Consider the following 22,854-nt stretch of genomic DNA (forward strand, 5'->3'; position numbering starts at 1 on the left):
TGACACCACTGCAACTGAGGTCTCATTGTCATTGTTTTGGTGAAACTAATTTAAGCACAAAGTGGAGAGCTCTGGTGTATGTCAAGTGCTTTAAAATCCCTCGACAATTAGCACTTATTACTCCTTTAGGCAGTAAGATTCTTGATTAGTCACCAGATGGTGCCGCATGATAATTATTAAACAGTCTGCACAGTCTCTTTAAAATGCAGCTAAAAAATGTAACTATTTCCCCCAAAGAGTAGACTATCTTTGTTAAAAGTCAAACTGGTGAGACACCAATTGCATTAAAAACATCAAGGTTGAAACTGAATATTTTGTACTTTATAAAAGGCTACTGAAACCAATGAACGATGCAACCCTTTTAAGTACCTAACTTCTTTGCTTCACTGAGCCTAATTCTACCCACTATATTGGGGGATATCAGAATGGGCTGTCTAAAATCTACATAGGGCATCCTACAAAGGGGACTTCGGGAGAGTGGTAAAATATGTTTTCCTTTTGCTGGTTAGCAAGAAAATATTTTTCCTTGCCCTTGAGTTAGGGCACCAACTTCTCCTTTTGAATTTTTTTTTTGTGGGGGGTGCATATTGAGAGCAAGGTTCCATTGGGAGCAGTATGAAAAAGTGCATAAGTGAGGGAGGAAAAGGAGAATGAAAGGAGAGAGAAAGAGAGCAACAGGGAAGAGAGGAAACAAATGGTATAAAATATAAAAGGAGGACCACTCTCTCCTCCACTGAGTGTCTGGTCCTCCCCAGGCATGGGCTAGTTATTTTATTTTGTTAGTATGTTTGGTTTTGTTCTCTGTCTCCCCCTTTTAGACTGTGAGCCCACTGTTGGGTAGGGACCGTCTCTATATGTTGCCATCTTGTACTTCCCAAGCGCTTAGTACAGTGCTCTGCACACATTAAGCGCTCAATAAATACAATTGATTGATTGAATAGCTCCCCTTGCCCGAAACCGTCTGCCCAGATGGGGCCACACAATTGTCATGATAATAATGATGATGGCATTTGTTAAACGCTTACTATGTGAGAAGCACTGTTCTAAGCGCTGGGGGGGATACAGGGTGATCAGGTTGTCCCACGTGGAGCTCACGGTCTCAATCCCCATTTTACAGATGAGGTAACTGAGGCCCAGAGAAGTTAAGTGACTTGCCCAAAGTCACAGAACTGAAAAGTGGCAGAGCAGGGATTAGAACCCATGACCTCTGGCTCCCAAGCCCGTGCTCTTTCCGTTGAGCCACGCTGCTTCTCACTGCCGCCATTCTTAGGCTGGGATCCGCGGACCAGATCTGCCCATAACGGCCAAAGCTACTGCTGCTGCAATAGTGGCGGCAACAACCCAGCTTCAGGGCCACGGATCCTGGTTCAACGGTGGCCACACTATTTCTCGGGAAGAACACTGCAACCATGGCTCTGGAGTTCTGGAGAGCATCTGAATGCCACCAGATTCAGATTTGACTGAAGTCAGTCAGTCAATCATATTTACCAAGCGTTTACTGTGTGCAGAGCACTGTACTATGCGCTTGGGAAAACAGACACATTCCTTGCCCACGACGGGCAGAAGCACCTAATTCATTCAATTATTCAATCGTATGTACTGAGCACTTACTGTGTGCAAAGCACTACACTAAATGCTTGGGAGAGTACGCTACAACAACAATAAACTGACACATTCCCTGCCCACCACAAGCTCAGGCCCGGAAATACGGGGTGGCATTCTTGACACCTTCCTTCTTCTGCCAGAAGGATGCAAGGAATGGAGTTGCCCTCTTGGCCTCTCTTCTGATCCGTTTCCCAAATCCAAAGGGTGGGGATGAGTTCATGGTGGTTCCTACTGGTACCAAACTTAAGGGTGATGGTGCTCACTGCATCCACGAAGCGTGGGCACTTATGCTTGAATTGGGCACTTCATCAAGACTATTTAAAACCTTTGGGGATTTGCTAGCTTGGAGGCACTGCCAAAACTTCTGCTGTTGCTCCACTATCACCTATTAGAGTAATTTAGAGATGGGCAGGGTGGACAGGAGTACAACATCTGCCACCAGGGAGGATGCTTTCAATCTATTTCATCATTAAAGGTAGTCATGTGTTAAGAGAGCGACAATCTCCACCGGTGTCATTTTCTAGTTTTTAAAAGGAGATATTTTCCCAGTCTATTAGATCACTTCCAAATACATAAAATAAATCCAAATTCAATGTTAAAACTGTCTTTTGGCTAGTGAAACTATGTCAGATATTTAAATTAGTCAATATTTTCTTTTTTTAAAAAATTGTGAAAAGGGGATGTGGAAAAAACAATTAGTTTTAAAAAAACACATTTACTGTATTATAAAAATGATATTTCTCTAGGTCTTTGCAAAAATAAATTCTGGTAAGAAGAACTTTAGCTGTAATTACTCTATGTAGGAAGATAAAATAATCACCTATAAGAGCCTGTACCTTTAAGATTTGCTATGTTTTACAGCCATAAATTCAAAACGATTTTGCTGGTATCTTGTCTATGATGAGCCTGAATCAAGCAGAAAACATGGCAATTTATGCCTAAGGAGTCACAGAATTCTTACATTCAATAGCTAACGGTTTAACTGGCTTGGGTAGCATTCCAAACTTCACCCTGGTGACATACAATATGTAACTAAGAAAATTACATGGATATATATTTGTAATAAGAAAACTAGTATCAAGGTCCTCCTAAATACAATGATGCCCACTAGTTTCAACAAATTTCCATAGGGGGAGGGGGTAAAAAAAAAAAAAAGGGAGGAAGGGAGATAGCACATGAAACAAGTGTAGAGGTAGCAATCCATCACAGACTAGATTTTGTAAAACATTAGCTACCAGAAGACTATGTCTATTTTTATCCCAATGAATACTGACAGACTCAGTTTTTCTAAACCTCCAGAGACTTTTCTATGTTCAAACTTGCTCGGCAAAGTCCCTAGACAACTAAGAGTACATCGACTGATTAGTGTGGCTGAGAAAATTAAAGCGATAGTCTAAAAAAAATCAGTGGTATTTATTGAGCAGAGCACTTGAGAGGGTACAGTTCAGTTGGTAAACATTGTCCCTGCCCTGTAATCTCCCTTGTAGGCTGAGAACACATCTACCAATTCTATTATATTCTATTTTCTCAAGCTCTTAGTACAGTGCCCGGCTCAGATTAAGCATTCAATAAATACCCCGCCACACAGTCAGGATTGTTTAATAGCTTACCCTGGTTTACAACCACCGCTGAGATAGGAATAGTCTAATTTACCACTCACATAAGTCTGATATCTGGGCCAACTGACACAGATAAGTAAATCCTTTCCCACCCAAGTTCCCCACCCAATGGCTGATATTAAGCCATTAGCAATGAACAGATCTTCTAGAAAGTTCTGACCAGTTTATCTAACATTTTCAAGGCCCTGAATAGACCCTTCGGCAAAGACTCATCGACACCTGCCTCATCCGTTTCTAAATTAAAGTTCTTTCCCCAGTTCAATCTTCTTGACTGATTGAGACTGACAGATCAAGGGGCTTGGAAGTTGGAGGTGGAAGCAGTAGTCTCAGTTCTCCCTCACTGTTTCTTTGATACTGAAAAAGTAATGATCAGTCATTTTTGTTTACATCCTAAATGTTAAAAAAAAATCAATTGGCAGATTAGTTTAAAAATGACTAATAAAGTATTGAACTCCTACCATAGCAAATCCAACATCCGCTTTTTTCAGGGCCGGGCCATCGTTGGTACCATCACCAGTTACAGCTACAACCTGGCGTTGCTCTGAGACAGTGCTATCAATTATACCTAAAATAAAAGTTCAAATATTTGCACTTAAGCATTCTGTTTACTTCATTCAATTTTCAGGGACATCTCCCGTATGAACTACAAAACACCCTACTCCCCTGATCCTTTGGACAGAGGCTCTCAGGGTTAAACTTTACTTATTCGTTGGGGGAGGTTTTGTTCAAACTGACAAGTGAAATTCACATTACAGTAATCACTGGTTCATTAGGAATTAATGATTTAGATAGTAGAAGGTTCGAAAACACAAGATAAAGACACTTTTCAGTTCAGACTACTATATTACTTTAAGGTCTGCCGCTATTATAAACCTCGCCAATGATTGTTTTACTCTATTTTACTCTATATAGTTATGAAAATGCCAAGAACTATTAAGCACTGTAAGGGTAGTACAGTAAGATTAAGGCAGAGGTGGGGAAGTATAGTATTACCACACCATTTCCAGTGCCACAAGCAAAACTGTTTCCTACCAAAGTGATTCTATTTATAGAGCAAGATAAACCAGAACAGGCTAATTTTTATACCATCTTATTCTCAGATTACAAAATGAAAACATGGATCCTAATACAACTAGCTAATTTAACAGCAGGGTTCATGTTCTCTGACAGGATTTCCTTTCTGCAAACTTTATTAACCGTTTTTGCTAACAAAGAATAGTCCAGAACATAATGGGAGAGTTTTACTCAGATTCTATTACAGATGGAAAGTCAGCCCGGGTATAAACCACTTCTAACTTACCTTTGACCAGGGTGTGTTTGTCAGTAGGAGAAGATCTTGCAAGGACGCGAAGTTTTGGCCAAATCTTGTCTATTCGTTCTTGTTCAATCTGAAAATATTATTCAAGTTAAAACAAATCTAATGAAGACCAAATGAAAACCAAGCAAAGTGACGGAAGACAAGAATCAAATTACCTCTCCCTTTTCGTTTCGTATCCGTCTGTTGAAGTCTTTGCCTTCTAGGCAGAGGAAATCTTCACCGGGATTTAAAATACCACATTTTGAAGCAATAGCACGAGCAGTATTAATGTTATCACCAGTGACCATTCGAACAGTGATTCCAGCTCGCTGGCATTTTTTTATTGCATCTGGAACCTGTTTGCATGGAAAAGATTTATGTTATTTTCCTATTATTTTATGTATACCTAGCATGACTATGATTACCAAGAAAACATTCTTATTGTAATTGACACTCAGTTAATGCTTCCTATAATTAAGTAGGCTAACAACAGTTTCATCTTACGGTAAATTATGAACGTGACACGTTCCTCCTAGGGAAACTGCTCTGATTTTTCTTGAACTCAAAGGCAAAAACGTACAAATGGCTATTTTGAACAATGATCTCCACTAGAATTTCCCAAGAGCCACTTGAAATAGTAGGGACATTAAAATGTTCACATGGAAACTAGAGTACGCCTTCACAGACTATGGGTGCTGTTCCCAGGAAATTTTAAAATTAAAATTCATCGCCTTGAAATGTTTTTGTTGATTTTTGTTGCCTTCTGCACTCCTTCTCATCCTGTTACTTTCACTAATAAAGACACCCTACACAGAAGAAAGCACAGAAAGGTGAGGAATAGTAAGGCTGGGGATCGGCCTTACTGCCTGACCGTGGTGGTGGTAGTAATAGTAGTAAAGTAAGAGTAGCCACAAGGCACAATGTTGTTTTAGTACAATAATCTCAAATGGTAAAAAATGGCCTTTTGGAAATTTGATATTTAAGACCCTGTGAAATAACTAACAAACTGGCAAGTTGTATAAACAAAAGCAACCATGCAAGCCACACATCTAAATCAAATGGGGTGAAGGGACAGATTTTTAAAATTTGCATCTGAGAGTACTCTTTCCCCAACAGAACAACATAGTGATCTGTGATCATTTGCAAGAATACACAATCTTGAAAAGCAACTGATTTCCTGGAACAGGTATTAAGGGAGATAAATAATAGTGGATAGAGCACAGAACTGGGAGCCAAAAGGACCTGGGTTCTGATCCTGGCTCTACCACTTGTCTGCTGTGTGACTCTGGACAAGTCACTTTACTTCTCCACGCCTTAGTTACCTCATCTGTAAAATGGGGTTTAAGACTGTGAGCCCCATAAAAGCTCACTGTGGGCAAGGAAGCTGTCCATCAACTCTGTTATATTGTACTCTCCAAAGTGCTTAGTACAGTTATCTGCACAATAAGCACTCAATAAATATGACTGATTGATTAAATACAATTCATTGGTTAACATGGACTGTGTCCAACATGACTGTCTTGTATCTACCCAAGCGCTTAGTACAGTGCCTGGCCCACAATAAATACTTAACACCACTAGAAAAGAAGCCCTCAGGGTGACTTTCCTTTGATAATAAATGAGGCTCAAATCCAAGACAAGGATTTTCTACTCATTAATAACAATATTAATAAAAACAACAATATACTTATATGATTTGTTAAGCAGTTACTATGTGCCAGGCAATGTACTAAGTGCTGGGGTGGATACAAGCAAATCGAGTTAGACTTTGTCCCTGTCTCGCATGGGGCTCCCAGTCTTAATCCCCATTTTAAAGATGAGGTAACTGAGGCTCAGAGAAGTGAAGTTACTTGCCCAAGGCCATACAGCAGACAAGTGGCAGCGCCGGGATTAGAACCCATGACCTTCTGATTTACAAGCCGGTGCTCTATCCCTTCACAGAGAATGTACAAAAATTCTCTTAATGTATAAGGAAACTGTGTAGGTAGAAGATATCGTGAGTTTTTAAGAAGTGTCTGGATGTATGCATGGATAAGAAGGCTATTGGAAGAAAATTTCAGAGCTATTAAAATATTATATTTCTAACTCAGAATGACTGTCAGGAAGAACCACCATCATGCTGTTCTTCCTAGCACCCTGCAGTGCCACTGCTCGAGGCACAGCACTGGACAGGGAAGATAAACCATTTTTCTAGTAAAGTTACCTATTTAAAGGTTACTGTGCCCTTCTGTCAAATCCAGAGTTCTAAACTGTAACCAAAAGAAATGCTTTTTCTGTCGTCTCTTGACACAGAGGCAGGTACTAATGTGATGAATGAGGATGCTTAGAGCAACAACAACTTGAAGATTACCAGCTGCTGGGGGGAATGACATCTAAGTGTACACTGCTCCTCCACCCCACACTTCCCCTGGAGGGACATTATTATCAGGAGCAAAGTTTCTGTTGCTCTCCCTCTGAAGACATACTATCCTGAGATCTGGACCTCATCCTTCGAGTCGGACTTAAGAAAACAGATGAGATGCCCTATTTTTAAGAAACAGCGTGGCCAACTGGAAAAGAGCGTGGGGCCGGGAGTTCCTGCGTTTTAATCCTGCCTCTATCACTTGCCTGCTGTGTGACTTTGGGCAAGTCACTTAACTTCTCTACGCCTCATCTGTAAAATGGGAATTAAATGACCTGTTCAGCCTCCCACTTAAGACTGTGAGCCCCATATGGGGCATGGACTGCGTCCAATCTGCTTATATTGTACCTACTGAGGACAGTGCTCGGGCACATAGTAAGGCCTTAACAAATACCACCGCTATTGTCTTAAATTCTACATTCTTTCTAGACTATTTATAGCATCTTAAATTATGTTACCTTGTAAAATATTTTATATCGTTTTAATAAAGAAAACCTGCATGGAATGGAGCTGCTCCTCATGATTTTTACAAGCAGCATGACTTTAAAGTTCTGACTTTCAAAGTTTTTCACTGACTGACAAAAACCAGCAGAGCGCAGGTGCTGAGAGGGCTTGGGGGTGGCGGTTCACATGGGAGCAGCAGCCTGGACCCATGAAGAATTCAGTAAAAACCATTCTCCACACTTGACCACACTGACAGACAAACAGCCGTCACTTTAGACGAGGAGGCAGTGGCAATGACGTCACTGAGAGGTTCCTGCCACCAACCCAGAGTATTTATCGAAATACAAATTCTTTTATGGGCTTTACATCCACCCACAACTAATTTTAGCTCATTTTTACAGACAGTGCATGAATTTACGGATGGTTCATGACCCTCTGGAGACATTGATATCCCTGGGGAGGACAAAAAGGTCCATAAATAAGTTATGAGGCCAGGAAAGACAAATTCAATGTCAACTGTGTCTAGTCGCGGGTTGGGGTTAATTTCATGTTGCTACATGAAGGCAGAGAGACACTTTAGCTAGGAAGGCCATCATAAAATGAAACTGGAGGTTACAGGTATTAGTTTACAAAATTTAAAACTTTTCGCATGTACTGGCTGAGGAAAGTCTGAAAGACCTCAGGTTACCTCATCTGTAAAATGGGGGTTAATACTGTTAATAGAGCCTTTCTCTCAGCCCGCCAACCCTAATGATCTCCGTAGGAGACAACAGCTGCAGCAACAGTTGACACTTCCTCTCCCTCTGTTGTCTCCTACGGAGATCATTAGGGTTGGCGGGCTGAGAGAAAGGTTGGGAGAGAGGGAATTCTGACTCTTCATGGCTCTCTCTGCCAATTTCCTCCTCCCCTTCTCCAAATCTCATACCACTCTCTCTTGCCCCACAGAATTTCTGTCAACATGGAAGCTGCAGTAGATAGAAAGTTCTATTTTTTCCATTTTCATTCCCCTTTTTTCTATGGACTGCTGGTATTTACTGAACACTTACTATGCACAGAGCACTGTACACGAGTGCTTGGATGAGTACGGCACAAGAGAATTTCATAAACGTGCTAGATGGTTAATCGCTTTATGAAGCATTTGTAATATGCTGCTTTACAAAACTATAGCAACATAATATTTCACAGGCCCACGATCAACACGAGTGGGACTGACACTCTGGCTTTGAGAAAAACACATGGAAGAATCAATCATTCCATCAATCGTATTTATTGAGCGCTTACTGTGTGCAGAGCACTGTACTAAGCGCTTGGGAAGTACAAGTTGGCAACATATAGAGACAGTCCCTATCCAACAGTGGGCTCACAGTCTAAAAGGGGGAGATGGAGAACAAAACCAGACATACTAACAAAATAAAATAACTAGAATAGATATGTACAAGTAAAATACATAAATAAATAAATAAAGAACAAAAGAGTTTCCTACCTCAGGTCTTACAGGATCCTCAATGCCCACTACAGCAATACACGTAAGACCAGTGACAATATCATTTTCATTATCCCACTCTGGCTCAGGTTCTCCTGCTGGGAAATCTCTGTATGCAAGACATATAGTTCTTAATCCTTCTGATGCCATAGGTTCAATTACAGTTTTTACAATATCATCACGATCTCTTGGTCTGAATACCTTTGCTTCACCATTAGCGCTCAAGATTTTAAAGCACCTAGAAAAAGAAACGTAGGATACAGATAAGGATATCGGTTCTTTCAAAATGTTCAACAAAATATGCTAAACATAAAACTGATTTGCAAAAAATGTAACTCCACTTAAGTATTTCAATTGTGTTCTTATGCTTAGGAAATGGAAAAAGTTGGTAGCCTTTTTCCCCGATGCTATAGTAGGGAAGCACACACCCTAAACCTCAGTCTTCTCTTTCAAATTTCTTTCATTAAAATGAATGATAAAAATTCATTTTTTCCTATCTCTATCAATCAACAGTATTTGACTGAATGCTTACTGTGTGCAACACACTGTGCTTAGGACTTGAGAGAGTACAGTACAGCAGAGTTGGTACACACCATCCATGCCCACAACGAGCTTACAGTTTATTTTACTCTACACAGTAAAATGAAGCCATCTGTACAACCCTTTGACCTGTAACTTTTTCTTTTCTTCAGGGAAAAGCACTTTAAGGTTATGCATCATTAGGACAACAATTCCACTCCAGATCTTTAGTTCCCTGACAGATAATTTCTGTAAACATTTCACAAGTGCTTTCATTTTCTTGGTACCTGACCCTGGAGCTATAAACTCACTTTTGTAGAAAGAAATCTAGTGTATAGGTGTCTACCTTTAGAGTCTATTACTTCCTCTTTTCGGTAACTTACTCCCCAACTCCTTGAAGGCAGAGACCATGCTTCCAAGTTCCACTGGATAATAATAATCATAATAATAATGATGGCATTTATTAAGTGCTTACTCTGTGCAAAGCACTGTTCTAAGTGCTGGGGAGGTTACAAGGTGATCAGGTTGTCCCACGAAGGGCTCACAGTCTTCATTCCCATTTTACAGATGAGGTAACAGGCACAGAGAAGTTAAGTGACTTGCCCAAAGTCACACAGCTGACAATTGGCGGAGCCTGGATTTGAACTCATGACCTCTAACTCCAAAGCCCATGCCCTTTCCACTGAGCCACGCTGCTTCTCAAATGCTCCAAAGTGTACAGTGCAGAACTCTGTATCACAGTAGGTACTCCATAAATATTTTAGATTAAAGGATTAAATTTGAATTTGCCTAAAATCAGAATCTCTGGTGATCACATTCCAAAAAAGATAAAAAAGCACATTCCGTAAGCTTAATCTAAAATAGGAGTAGCAGCTAAACCGCTTTTTAAAATTTTAGTTTCAAGACCAAATATTAACCAAATGAATAAATATAAAAGCACACTACAATAGTTCAAGCACTTCGGTGCACAGAGCAGAAGGCTGGTAGGGATTATTGGAGATCTCACAAATATAGTATTCTTTTATGAAAGTTGAAATATCTAAAATGATGAACAGAAGTTAAAAATTGGATTTTAAATGCTCCAAATATTCATGACAATGTGTTTTCCTGGGACTCCACAACTCAAATGACAACAACACTTACAAATCAAGGAAAACTAGATGACAAATATAAGCAATGTAAAGGAACTAAGCTTCTGCTCATTTTCTAAAAAGGGGGACTGGGAAATTAGCTTTGAACCCCTAAAACACCTTCAAAAATCTCTACGTACAGCATACGATTAATGAGACACTTCCCATTAAGGTAGAGTTACCAAAGAATTGTTTCAAAGATATGGTTTTAAAACTCTAAGCACATTTTTATTAGAAGAACTTTAAATACTGTGAAGTCAGAAAAATCAATGGGTACAAACAGTAATTTAACCTCAAAACACTTAATTAAAATCTAGATTTCCTTTGTCCAACCAACTTAAAGAGGGATATAGCAGCTAAGAAGAAGCCAAGCAGCCAAGCAAGAAACATAAGACAAATTTATGAAATAATTTGAAACAGACCACAAATCACCTATTATAAAAACTCTTAATATTAACTATTATTTATATGATAAATAAATGGATGTATTACCGAAACCAAATGGAATAAAAATCAGTTTGCTATTCACCCAAGCATTAAAATAGCCTTACTTTTTGAGAATGATCTCAGATGCCCCTTTGCTGAATATCCGGAAGCTGCCATCTGAATTTTTCAACACAGTACTCATTGATTTTCTAACCGAATTGAAGGTGTATACTTTGTACAATGCCTCTTCTGGTATTTCATTTCTTACATCTTGATAATCCCGTTTTAAATCCAGAAGCAATCCGAGCAAGGCACATTCAGTTTTATTGCCAACATGACGGGGTAATCCACCTTCTTTCTCGGGAGGCTGCAGAAGAAAAATTTATTGTACTGCAATCACATTTTATTTTATTAGAGGATCAAGTTTCCATATTAAATAGGATTAACCAATGTTTAAAAGATATCCTTATTCAAAAATTAACCATCAAATACAAGTACAGCAAGAAAGTACATTGGACTGTGTGATTCAAAAGTTACTGCTGTCATTTAAACTAACATTTGTTTGCAAAATACAAAATTAGTACTTGAAAAAGATCTTAATTTGCTAAATTTTTAAAAAACTACTTTGCCTTTGACTTAACGTATTTCATTTTCCAGGATCTTGCCAACAGGAACTAGGTTGTCAGTGGTGAAGGTTTCTAACAAAGAACTTCTAAGTGCTCTTACTATTTCAGAACCTCCCATGTCATTTTTTAAATGGTATTTTTTTGGTGTTTACTGTGTCAGCCACTGTACTAGTGCTAGGGTAGACACAATTAATTAATTAATTCAATCGCATTTATTGAGCGCTTACTGTGTGCAGAGCACTGTACTAAGCGCTTGGGGAGTACAAGTCGGCAACATATAGAGATGGTCCCTACCCAACAATGGGCTCACAGTCTAGAAGGGGGAGACAGACAACAAAACAGAACATGTAGACAGGTGTCAAAATCGTCAGAACAAATAGAATTATAGATATATGCACATCTTTAACAAAATGAATACAATAGTAAATGTGTACAAGTAAAACAGAGTAATACATCTGTACAAATATATACAAGTGCTGTGGGGAGGGGAAGGAGATAGGGCGGGGGGATGGGGAGGAGGAGAGGAAAAAGGGGGCTCAGTCTGGAAAGGCTTCCTGGAGGAGGTGAGCTCTCAGTAGGGCTTTGAAGGGAGGAAGAGAGCTAGCTTGGCGGATGGGCAGAGGGAGGGCATTCCAGGCCAGGGGGAGGACGTGGGCTGGGGGGTCGACGGCGGGACAGGCGAGAACGAGGTTCAGTGAGGAGGTTAGCAGCAGAGGAGCGGAGGGTGCGGGCTCGGCTGGAGAAGGAGAGAAGGGAGGTGAGGTAGGAGGGGACGAGGTGATGGACGGCCTTGAAGTCGAGAGTGAGGAGTTTTTGCCCGATGCGTAGGTTGACAGGCAGCCACTGGAGATTTCTGAGGAGGGGAATAACATGCCCAGAGCGTTTCTGTACAGAGATAATCCGGGCAGCAGTGTGAAGTATAGACTGAAGTGGGGAGAGACAGGAGGATGAGAGATCAGAGAGGAGGCTGATGCAGTAATCCAGTCGGGATAGGATGAGGGATTGAACCAGCAGGGTAGCGGTTTGGATGGAAAGGAAAGGGCAGATCTTGGCGATGTTGTGGAGGTGAGACTGGCAGGTTTTGGTGACGGATTGGATGTGTGGGGTGAATGAGAGAGGCGTCGAGGACGACACCAAGGTTGCAGGCTTGTGAGACGGGAAGGATGGTAGTGCCGTCTACAGTGATGGGAAAGTCAGGGAGAGGGCAGGGTTTGGGAGGGAAGATAAGGAGTTCAGCCTTGGACATAATTGGGTTTTAGATGGCAGGCAGACATCCATCTCCATCTGGATGTCCTGAAGGCAGGAGGAGATACGGGCCTGGAGGGAGGGAGAGAGAGCAGGGGCAGAGATGTAGATTTGGGTGTCATCAGCGTAGAGATGATAGTTGAAGCTGTGAGAGCGAATGAGCGAATTAATCAGATTAGACAGAGAACATATCCTACATGGGATTCACAGCCTTAAACCTCATTTTACAGCTGACTTAATTGAAGCACAAAGAAGTGACTTGCCCAAGATCACACAGCTGACAAGTGGCGGAGCTGGGATTAAAACTCAGATCCTCTTTCTCCCAGGCCTGTGCTCTTTCCATTAGACCATGCTGCTTCACTTTATGTACTTATTTTATATATCCTGCTTCTTAAGCACTAATTTGTGCATTTATCCCATTTCCCTTCTTCCTCCAAATGGTAAGTTACTTTAGTGTCTGTTTTTCTCTGCTACATTTTAAATTCCTCGCAATCAGGGATCATGTCTACTAACTCTAGTATATTCTCTCAAGCACATAGCCCAGTAATCTGCATAAGGTAGGCCCTCAGATGCCACTGACAAAATGATTCTCCATCACCACTAAGAGAAAAAGCAACCCCACTAAGACTTTTAATGTCAGAAACAACAGGCTCACTTTTCAAGTCCAAAAACAAAATACCAGCATCATATCCTGCCATTACTCTGAGGCTGACTGAAATCTGATTCCTATTTTAGAGATCTTTCTTTATCAACTATTAAATATACACCCCTGTTACTAAGCTTGCCTCAAATTCCACTATTTTAAGTTAGACAGTAGCTTTATAGATGAAAAAACTTACCAATATTTTTGAAGTATAAGCACAGTTCACAGAAATTCCTGTTACAAGACAGGACAAAGTGGCCGCAGGAATATCTTCTGGCTCAGGAATCTTTTTATAATGTTTTTCATTTATGAAAGCTTGAACTACCGTCATTCTGTTCATGGTCAGCGTTCCAGTTTTATCTGAGCAAATTGCTGTGGCATTTCCCATTGTCTCGCAAGCATCCAAATGTCTTACCAAGTTATTATCTTTCATCATTTTCTAAAGTACAACAAGAGAACAAAGAAAATGCTTAGCTACTATCGAGAAAAATCTCAGTAAGCTTTATTAATTCCAGGTAACTTTACGGCCAAAGATCGTATTTGTAGATTATTTAATGGGTAGAAGTTTTAATTTTGAGGCATGCCTAAAGAGCATTAAGCTATCTGCCCTGTAGTCATGGTATGTGTTTCTAAGAAAAAGTGAAACAAAATTACCAAACAAGCCTTTCTTCTCACAAGCCACATTGTTCCCCTCTTTTAAATCATGACTTGTGTCGCATTCTTTAGGGCTCTCTTCCTAATTTCCTCTATTCTCTTACTCCCTTCTCTCCTTCCCCTCAACTCACTACTGAATATAAATGTACACATGTATATTGATAGAAACAGGTTCAACAAATAGACTTTTCTACTGTCATGCAGAGGGAACAATTAAAGTTGATGAGAGATGAGCTGGAAATTAAGAAGAACTGCAATGAACTAAAACGATAAGTTCAAAGCTTCCATTCAGAAAAAAGGGAAAATCTGGATGGTGAATGAAAATACTCAGACACTGGATGAACCCTGAATAGTATACTTTCTGATTCATTTTTTAAGGCATGCTCCTTGCTACTGAGTTATACAATTTGAGGGTTTTCAATATGTGTTGATGTTGGGGACATGTAACTGAACATTACTACAAAATAGGGCACCAACTCTGTTGTGCAAAGTAGCTTCTATGTGTTGATTTCTGAGATTTATAAATTTAGCAAGTCCTAATCTTCCATCACCACACTAAAATCTAGCTATCAAAGCAGCATTCTCAACTTAAAGTATTCGTAATCAAACCAAGATAAAAAGCAAATGGAAATTTAGGCAAGAAGCCTTTCCATATATTTCATTTCTGAATATACAACTGAAGTGATTTTTGGGAAGGGGTAGATTTGCTCAGTCCTCATCACTACTCTTAAAGTTCTGAGGACAGTGACCGCATTGGTGATTTTTATTATACATTCCCAAGCATCTAGTACAATGCTTGTCGCCTATGTGCTAGATACCCCAATTGAATTACTGCTTACAGCCAACAGCAGGAAAAAAAGAGCACTAGCAAAGTTATCTCCAGAATTGCAGTTAACTCAAGCTTCATATGATTATACGTGATCTCGAAAAATCTTAAGGAAAAAGGAAATAAAGGTCCTCTCCTAACAAAGAGAGATTCTATAGATATCAAGGAGGGTGAAACTCTGAACAGCCAAGAGCCACTTCTGGATCTAAACCATCGATCTCAAACAGTAATACCACTTTGTATTTCCCTATGGGGCTGTCACTATTAACTAAAAGTTTTTTCAAGTAGGGAAATGGAGACAGTCCAAGTCTACATATCAAAATTACTTGTGAAGGAAAACTCATTTTTGAACACACATAAATCTCCTTTCGGAATGCCTGAAAGAGTGAGACACCTATTGATGTATCGCACTGTAAACCATTTTCTTAGAGCAAATATATTTGTTTCACCATACTATTTTATCTCTTACCTTTACAGAGTACGCAAGTGAGATAGTGACTGCAAGAGGAAGACCTTCCGGCACTGCCACCACCAGGACTGTCACTCCGATAATAAAGAACTTGACAAAATATTGTATATAAATCGGTGTGCACTCAGCAAGCCATGGGCGCTTTTGTATCCAGAAGGTATCAATTACAAAATATAATACAAGAATGATCACTGTGATTGCAGACATCAATAGGCCTTTCGTAGGAGAAGGGAAAGAGTTTCACTATTAAAGAACCCGGGCACTTAAAAATGTACTCAAAAAATGCAGCCAATGACAGTTTACGGCTATTTACTTCTAATCATAGTCATAAAACATTTGATCGAACAGCATAAAGGAAAATTGGCCAAAATGAAGATTGAATTTAATCAGAACTAATCAATTTGAAATTTGCTACACATATCTGAGTCTTGACCTGGCTTTGTCAATTCTCCAAATCAATTCTAACACTCCTCCTCCTCCTCCAAATTTGTGCTTGTAATTATTGGTGCTAGATTGTGAGCTCCTTCATGGCACAGACTGTGCCTACCAACTCTATTATACTCCCCCAAGCCCTTCATAAAATGCTCTGCACACAGTAAGCACTCAATAACTACTATTGATTGATGACATATATAGTTGAATAATCATCTGACGGAAAAGTCCATTTGTTTCGTTTCATTATCGGATCGTACCCTCCAAGAGCCGACTCCAAGCTTGTTATGGGCAGGGAATGTGTCTGCTGATTCCATTGTATTGTACTCCCCCAGGCTCTTACAACAGTGCTCTGCACATAGTAAGTGTTCAATAAATACCATTGATTGGTTGATTAGGTAACCCCATGTCACCTAAATAAGAGCTGTGCACCATAGTGAGTGATCAGTAAACACTTTCTTCTGACACTGCTTTGACTGCTTCTCATATACAAAATGCACTGATACATTATTTCACAGGTAACCGGTCAAATGAAGAGAAGAAAATTTCTGGTAAAACAAGCAACAGTTTCTTTTGCTTTATATGAATTTTATCTGTATTTTAATATAATAATACTACTTCCAGGCATTAAGTACAAATTTAAGAACTGCATAAAAACAATTCCCAAACCGGTTAAAAAATTAAAAAAAAATTAACTGCCATACCTGCTTTGCCAATCTGAACCGCTAACTTTGTAAGTTTCCCTTGTAAAACTGATTTTTCTTTCTTTGGCAAATTTGCTTTCTTTTTGTCTTTTTCATCACCGTCTCCACCGTCTTCACTCTTCAGAGGCTGCATTTCCATGGCGGCACCATCTTGGGCTTTTGCTAAATGTAAAAGGATATTTGCCTTTAGCTACCCTGAAAAGAGCATGCAAGTTCCAGCCTTGTATGATTGAAATGTTAGGTGAATTTATTTCTAAATTAGTACAGCTTTTATAGTGACCATGACACCTACATTTATTGTACTATCCCAAGCGCTCAGTACAGTGTTCTGTATACAGCAGGAGTTCAATAAATACATTTTAGTTGATATCACGGATCTATAAGGGCTTATTTTGAAACACCCTGAAAAATCATTAAGAAAGGCTTAAATCCTTGGGAGCTGGAAGTTATTCATTATTAATAATACTGTGAAGTTTATCTTAGATCTTTAAAAGTAAAAAGACAATCACTCCAGAATAGATTGCTTTACACTCCAGGCTCCGATTTTACTGTGCATGAACTGAGTTTCTTAGCTACACAGGAGTAGTCGGAGAGGAGAGTAGTTAGGAAAGAGGAGGAATTAATCAAGAAGATAAAGATAGAGAGAGTGAAGGGCTAAGGGCAGGAAGAGAAGTATAGATTTTGTCTGTTCTGGACAAAAACAATGGGCATTTCTGCAGTTCCAGAATTACTTATCTAGTCTTGTAAATAGTCACTTGCCAGAGCAACTAAATCCCAAGGAAGGGATGGTAGTCCTTATCACAGCTTTTCCTGAGCTCTTAATTCCCACATAAAGACACTGGCAATTCAAGGAATTTATATGGCTCTGTAAAACTTTTTCGAGATTTTATATCTGAATGAGGAATGTTGAAAAGAAAGCAGCAGAAATGATGGCAGATAAGTTTATCTTTCCTTCATAAGTGCATTTTTGCATTACTAAGTTAGGAGGAATCTGCTTTGTAGTAGTACATTCCTTGCATTTACCTTTGTTGCGGTTCTCTACAGCTCCATCTTGTTTTTTATCTGCAGAGACAAAACAAATAATTTTTTTTCCCAAACCAGCATATTTCTGCACATTATATAACGGTGGTTCAAATTTAGCTTGTTCTTTCCAAAACTTAACTCCATCATGTCAGCCTTATTATTTTTTCTTTGATTACATGAAACTTGGTTAAGTGTCAGCCTTATTATTTTCTCTTTGATTACACGAAATCTTGTTAAGCCTACTAAGTGTAGAAGGCCAAGGCAGACGAAGGCATAACCTAACGCTCCTTTGAGCTGTACAGATTCCTGAGAAAGAAGAATTGAGGAGCTCTTTGAACTCTTAGGTTCCCGTCCTTTACCATTTCTTGACTAAGTTTAGTTCTTTTCGGTTTTGTGAAACTGTAAATAAACAAAACCATATTTGGGGGGCTCTAGATGTTCTCTGGAGAGTATTTACTATTTATACATACCAATTCTTTACACAGGACAAGTTTATTTTAAAATATTTTTTTCCATAATCTGTTGCTCTATACTCCAAATATTGACTCAAAGGCAATCTATGATATTGCACTTACTTTTCTTTTCTTTTTTCTTTTCATCTTTTTTCTCGTCTTCTTCATTCCCAGCCCCGAGTAATGTAAAGATAATTCCAGTTTGAGAATTCACACCTACAGCAGTTACTACCATTCTTCCAGAGCCTTCCATCACATGGGTACCTGTAAACGACAACAAATTAGCTTCCACTCGGTAAATTAGGTATTATATGCATGATCTTAAATAGAATTATCATTATTAAAACAGAAGTTGCATTTCTTTGTTACAAATGAATGCATACGCAAAGATATGCTCCTGAAAGCAACTTATGGTAAAGAAAGTTTTTGTACTTCAGAAAATAGAAGATAGTTATGCTAGAGATATAACACAGGATTAATAGGTGGCCTCTTCAGAATGGACAAAATATCTCTCAGTGATATTCCATGTAATTTCTAATTCTTGTGTATACTAAATATAACCTTGTTACATCAATAGTATTTATTGAGCGCTTACTGTGTGCAGAGCACTGTACACAAAATAGATATACCCAGATCTTCCCAGAACACATGCTTTTACGTTGCTTTGGATAGAACACGGTTAGGGCATTAAGAAATCTTCTGACAACACATGTCCATTTGGAAATAACAGTTGCAAAGTCTGAAGAAATGGCTACATACAAGTGTATTGTTCCATTCAAGGCATTTGGACTGAAGCATGAGTTCTCCTTAAAATGGGGTTTGTCAAAAATGCACCTCTGCTTTATACACACATTCCAAAAACATGTTTTAAAGAAAAGTATTTGTTAGGAGAGACACCAAGCAAAACAGAGGATTCTGAGAAAGCAATTTACTGCTCAAGGGGCCAACTTGAATCAGAGTGAGCCAGCAGGCACTGGATAGGTATTCACCTGGCAAAAGGGGGCCTAGCCATCCATCCATCAATGGTATTTATTGAGCGCTTACTGTGTGCAGGGCACTGTACTAAACGCTTGGGAGAGCACAATGTAACAGAGTTGGTAGCACGTTCCCTGCCCACAGTGAGCTCACAGTCTAGAGGGGGATTAAAGACATTAATATAATTAAATTACAGATCTGTACAGATGTGCAGTGGGGCTAAGGGAGGGGTGAAGAACGGGTGAAAAACCAAGTGCAAAGGTGACACAGAAGGGAGTGGGAGAAGAGGAAATGAGAGCCTAGTTGGGGAAAGACCTCTTGGAGGAGAAGTGCTTTTAATATGGCTTTGAAGATGGGGAGAGGGATGGCCTACTAGATATGAAGAGGGAGGATGTTCCAGGCCAGAGGCAGGACACAGGCGAGAGGTCAGAGGTAAGATAGACGAAACTGAGGTACAGTAAGTAGGTTGGCATTAGAGGAGCTGAGTGGCCCCAAAGCTAAGCAGGACCCCAACCCATGAACAGGAAGAGAAGAGTTTGACTCCCTCCAGTAAGGACAATTGGTGATTCCTAACATTCCCTGAAACTGGCACGGAGAGCAAACCCAAAGCCTTCTAATAACGAGAGGAGGCAAAACATGGATAGATGCTCTCTAGGAGTTGGATGCAAATGGGGACTGGCCAGCAAAAATGGGCATTTTGGTCAGCCCGTAGGTGGCAGGACTGTACTGAAGGAGTAGGGCCACCGCATTGACCGCCGGGCAGAGTACAGAGGAAAACTGTCTTCCATCGCTTTTACGGCAAATAACCAGATGGAATCTTTCTTTAGCCATTTTTCAAATCGATAATCTCATTATGACTGATGATTCATTTTAAATATACAAAGATTATCACTCATCAAAAATGATTTCACATGACCCTACACTGTAACCTCCTTGAAGGCAGGAATCATGGGCACCAACCCTACTGTCCCACATGGTAAGAACTCAATAAATATCCCTGATTGACTGACCTTTCTAGACTGTGAGCCCGTTGTTGGGTAAGGACCATCTCTATATGTTGTCAACTTGTACTTTCCAAGCGCTTAGTACAGTGCTCTGCACACAGTAAGCACTCGATAAATACGACTGAATGAATGAATTAGATATTGCACAGAATAAACCCAATCAATCCTGCCCCTATTTCATAGCAGTTTATAAAGACTGATTAAGAAGTAAAGTTTTATTTTAAACCTGTAACTTTAGAAATCATTACAGAATACATTAAAACCACGTGGAATGTAAAAAATCGGTACAAATGTTCACAAAATAAATTCACTTCATTAAATGAGTCAGACTATTTAATCCAAGCCATCTCCCTTTAAATAAATCACAAGTATTGAAATGATTTACAAAATATATATTTTTCTGCAACATAAGAGGTCTAAGAAGTAAAAACTGTAGATGCAAGTAGCTGTATTTAATTTTAATGATAATAAGACTCTATTCTAATTGCTCCTACCTCAAACAATGAAGTGGTATTTGGTGAACTAACTCAACTGCTAAGTAAATTATTTTTAGCAGCAATAATAACGATAGAAACAAGTCAAAAATACTCAGATCTAACACAAACATTTCTCTTTGTTAATAATTTACATCTAAAGAGCTTTGGGATGTCTCGGTGTAAGAAATCATGTCGCTTACCATGAAACTTCCTTAGAACTGAAGGGAAGATAAATGGGAAGCACAGTGACAATTTCGGAAGAGAAAATGAAAACTTATTCTAGCTACCATCACCAGTGTCTTCAAATATTTAATAGTTATACAAAAATCAATTCTGGATTACTTGGATGTTGATTACTCAATGTGGGTTATCCAAACCTTTGGTTTCTTCTCTTGGCTTTACTTTATTTATCTCTTGTTCCTTTCAATATCTACTTTCTTGAAAAGGAACAGGCAACATTTCTGTGTATTTTCTCCCACTACTTAATACAGTGCTCCGCACACAGTAGTGCTTAATCTGTACTATTACTACTATTAGTACCAATGAATTCTGCTTAATAAATCAACTTATCATATTAATCACTTGTGTAGATACAAGCTAATTAGGGTGAAAATCAGCACTTGAGAGAGTATAAAATACAATAGCGTTGGTAGACAGGAGTCCTGCCCTCAAAGAGCTTACGATATATTGAGAAGAGACAGACATTAAACTAAATTACAGGCCGGGGAATTGGCAGAATATAGGATATGTACCTAAGGGCTGTGGGCCTGGGGTGGAGGATTAAAGTCATTACAGACCTCACGAGGTATATACGATCAATCAATCAATCAATCAATCGTATTTACTGAGTGCTTACTGTGGGCAGAGAACTGTACTAAGCGCTTGGGAAGTACAAGTACAAGTACATATATGATGCAGAAGTGAGGACAAATATCTGGGGAAATAATGGCATAGTCAGAAAAGGCCTCTTGGATGAAGTGTGATTTTAATAAGGCTTTGAGGGTGGGGATAGTGGTGGCCTGTCATCTACAAAGACGGAGGGACTTCCAGGCTAGAGGGAGGACACGAGCAATGGGGTTGTGGTGTGACAGATGAGACGGAGAGGTCCAGTGAGCAGGTTAGTGTTGGGGGAGCCAAGTGCAAGCTAGGTTGTAAAAGAAGATTAGTGAGGTAAGAGGGGACAGGGGAGAGCTGACTGAGTGCCTTAAAGTTGATGGAAAGGAGGTTTTATTTGATGGAGGTGGATGGGCAACCACTTATTATTCATTCATTCAATCATACTTATTGATCACTTACTGTGTGCAGAGCATTGTCCTGTGCGCTTGGGAGAATACTACAATAAGCAGACACATTCCCTGCCCACAAAGAGCTTACAGTCTAGATGGGGATATCATTTGGAAACCAATTTTCCATTTACGATAATATCTCTATGAGAAAACCAGCTCTGTATGGACTGCAAGCTCATTATGGGCAGGGAACATTTCTGCTAATTCTGCTGTACTGTACTCTCCCAATCACTTGCAACAGTGCTCTGACAGTAACCGCTCAATAAATACCATTGACTGACTGACAATGATGGACTGAGCCTTTTTTTTTTTCATTTTATGACTACAGACACCTTATTATGGGAAGCAGCATGGCTCAGTGGAAACAGCCCAGACTCTGGAGTCAGACGTCATGGGTTCAAATCCCAACTCTGCCAATTGTCAGCTGTGTGACTTTAGGCAAGTCACTTAACTTCTCTGTGCTCAGTTCCCTCATCTGTAAAATGGGGATTAAGACTGTGAGCCCCATGTGGGACAACCTGATCACCTTGTATCCCCCAGCGCTTAGAATAGTGCTTGGCACATAGTAAGTGCTTAACAAATACCATCATTATTATTATTATTATTATATGCACAACACTGCTGCTGCATAGGTATTACAGTGACAGTTTATGAATCATATCAACAGACCACATCAAGATAGACCATGTCAAGATAGAACTACTAGTTATCCCCTAGTCACTTCTGTAGAAAGCTCCATGGAAACACCCAACAGAGGGAAACTGAAACATACTGAAATTTGTTTAAACTCCCCGTCGTCCAAGACAATCAGGCAATCAGATTTTTGAGCCCTTATTGTGTGGAGAACACTATACTTAGTGCTTGGGAGAGTACAGTATAACAATAAATGGACACATTCCCTGCCCAAAATGAGCTTACAGTCTAGAGATAACCAAGTGTTTAGTGTACTTCATTATAACTGGAAAAAAAAGCATAATATGGTACTCAAGTGCTAACATGCTCCAAAAGGATTGAGGAAAACCAAGACGTGTGGCCCAGTGCAAAGACTTGGAATCAGGAGCCCTGGATTCTAATCACAACTCTTGCTTGCTGTGTCATTTTAACATCTCTGTGCC

At 39.6% G+C, this 22,854-nt stretch overlaps 1 protein-coding gene across 4 annotated transcripts in view; it reads right to left on the reverse strand.

Moving 5' to 3' along the window:
* ATP2B1 (ATPase plasma membrane Ca2+ transporting 1) overlaps positions 1-22,854 on the reverse strand; it is a 105,332-nt gene that overhangs the window by 12,257 nt on the left and 70,221 nt on the right. For all 4 annotated transcript variants that reach the window (XM_038756026.1, XM_038756024.1, XM_038756025.1 and 1 more), the window contains exons 6-15: positions 18,122-18,262; positions 17,547-17,585; positions 16,524-16,685; positions 15,388-15,602; positions 13,635-13,877; positions 11,050-11,291; positions 8,850-9,087; positions 4,698-4,877; positions 4,525-4,612; positions 3,683-3,789 (exon numbers count right to left, since the gene is read on the reverse strand). In XM_038756026.1, the coding sequence (XP_038611954.1) occupies positions 3,683-3,789; positions 4,525-4,612; positions 4,698-4,877; positions 8,850-9,087; positions 11,050-11,291; positions 13,635-13,877; positions 15,388-15,602; positions 16,524-16,685; positions 17,547-17,585; positions 18,122-18,262 (1,655 nt within the window). The remainder of the gene's footprint in view (positions 1-3,682; positions 3,790-4,524; positions 4,613-4,697; positions 4,878-8,849; positions 9,088-11,049; positions 11,292-13,634; positions 13,878-15,387; positions 15,603-16,523; positions 16,686-17,546; positions 17,586-18,121; positions 18,263-22,854) is intronic.

The sequence above is a fragment of the Tachyglossus aculeatus genome, chromosome 14, assembly GCF_015852505.1.
Source record: "Tachyglossus aculeatus isolate mTacAcu1 chromosome 14, mTacAcu1.pri, whole genome shotgun sequence".
Classification (NCBI taxonomy): Eukaryota; Metazoa; Chordata; class Mammalia; order Monotremata; family Tachyglossidae; genus Tachyglossus; species Tachyglossus aculeatus.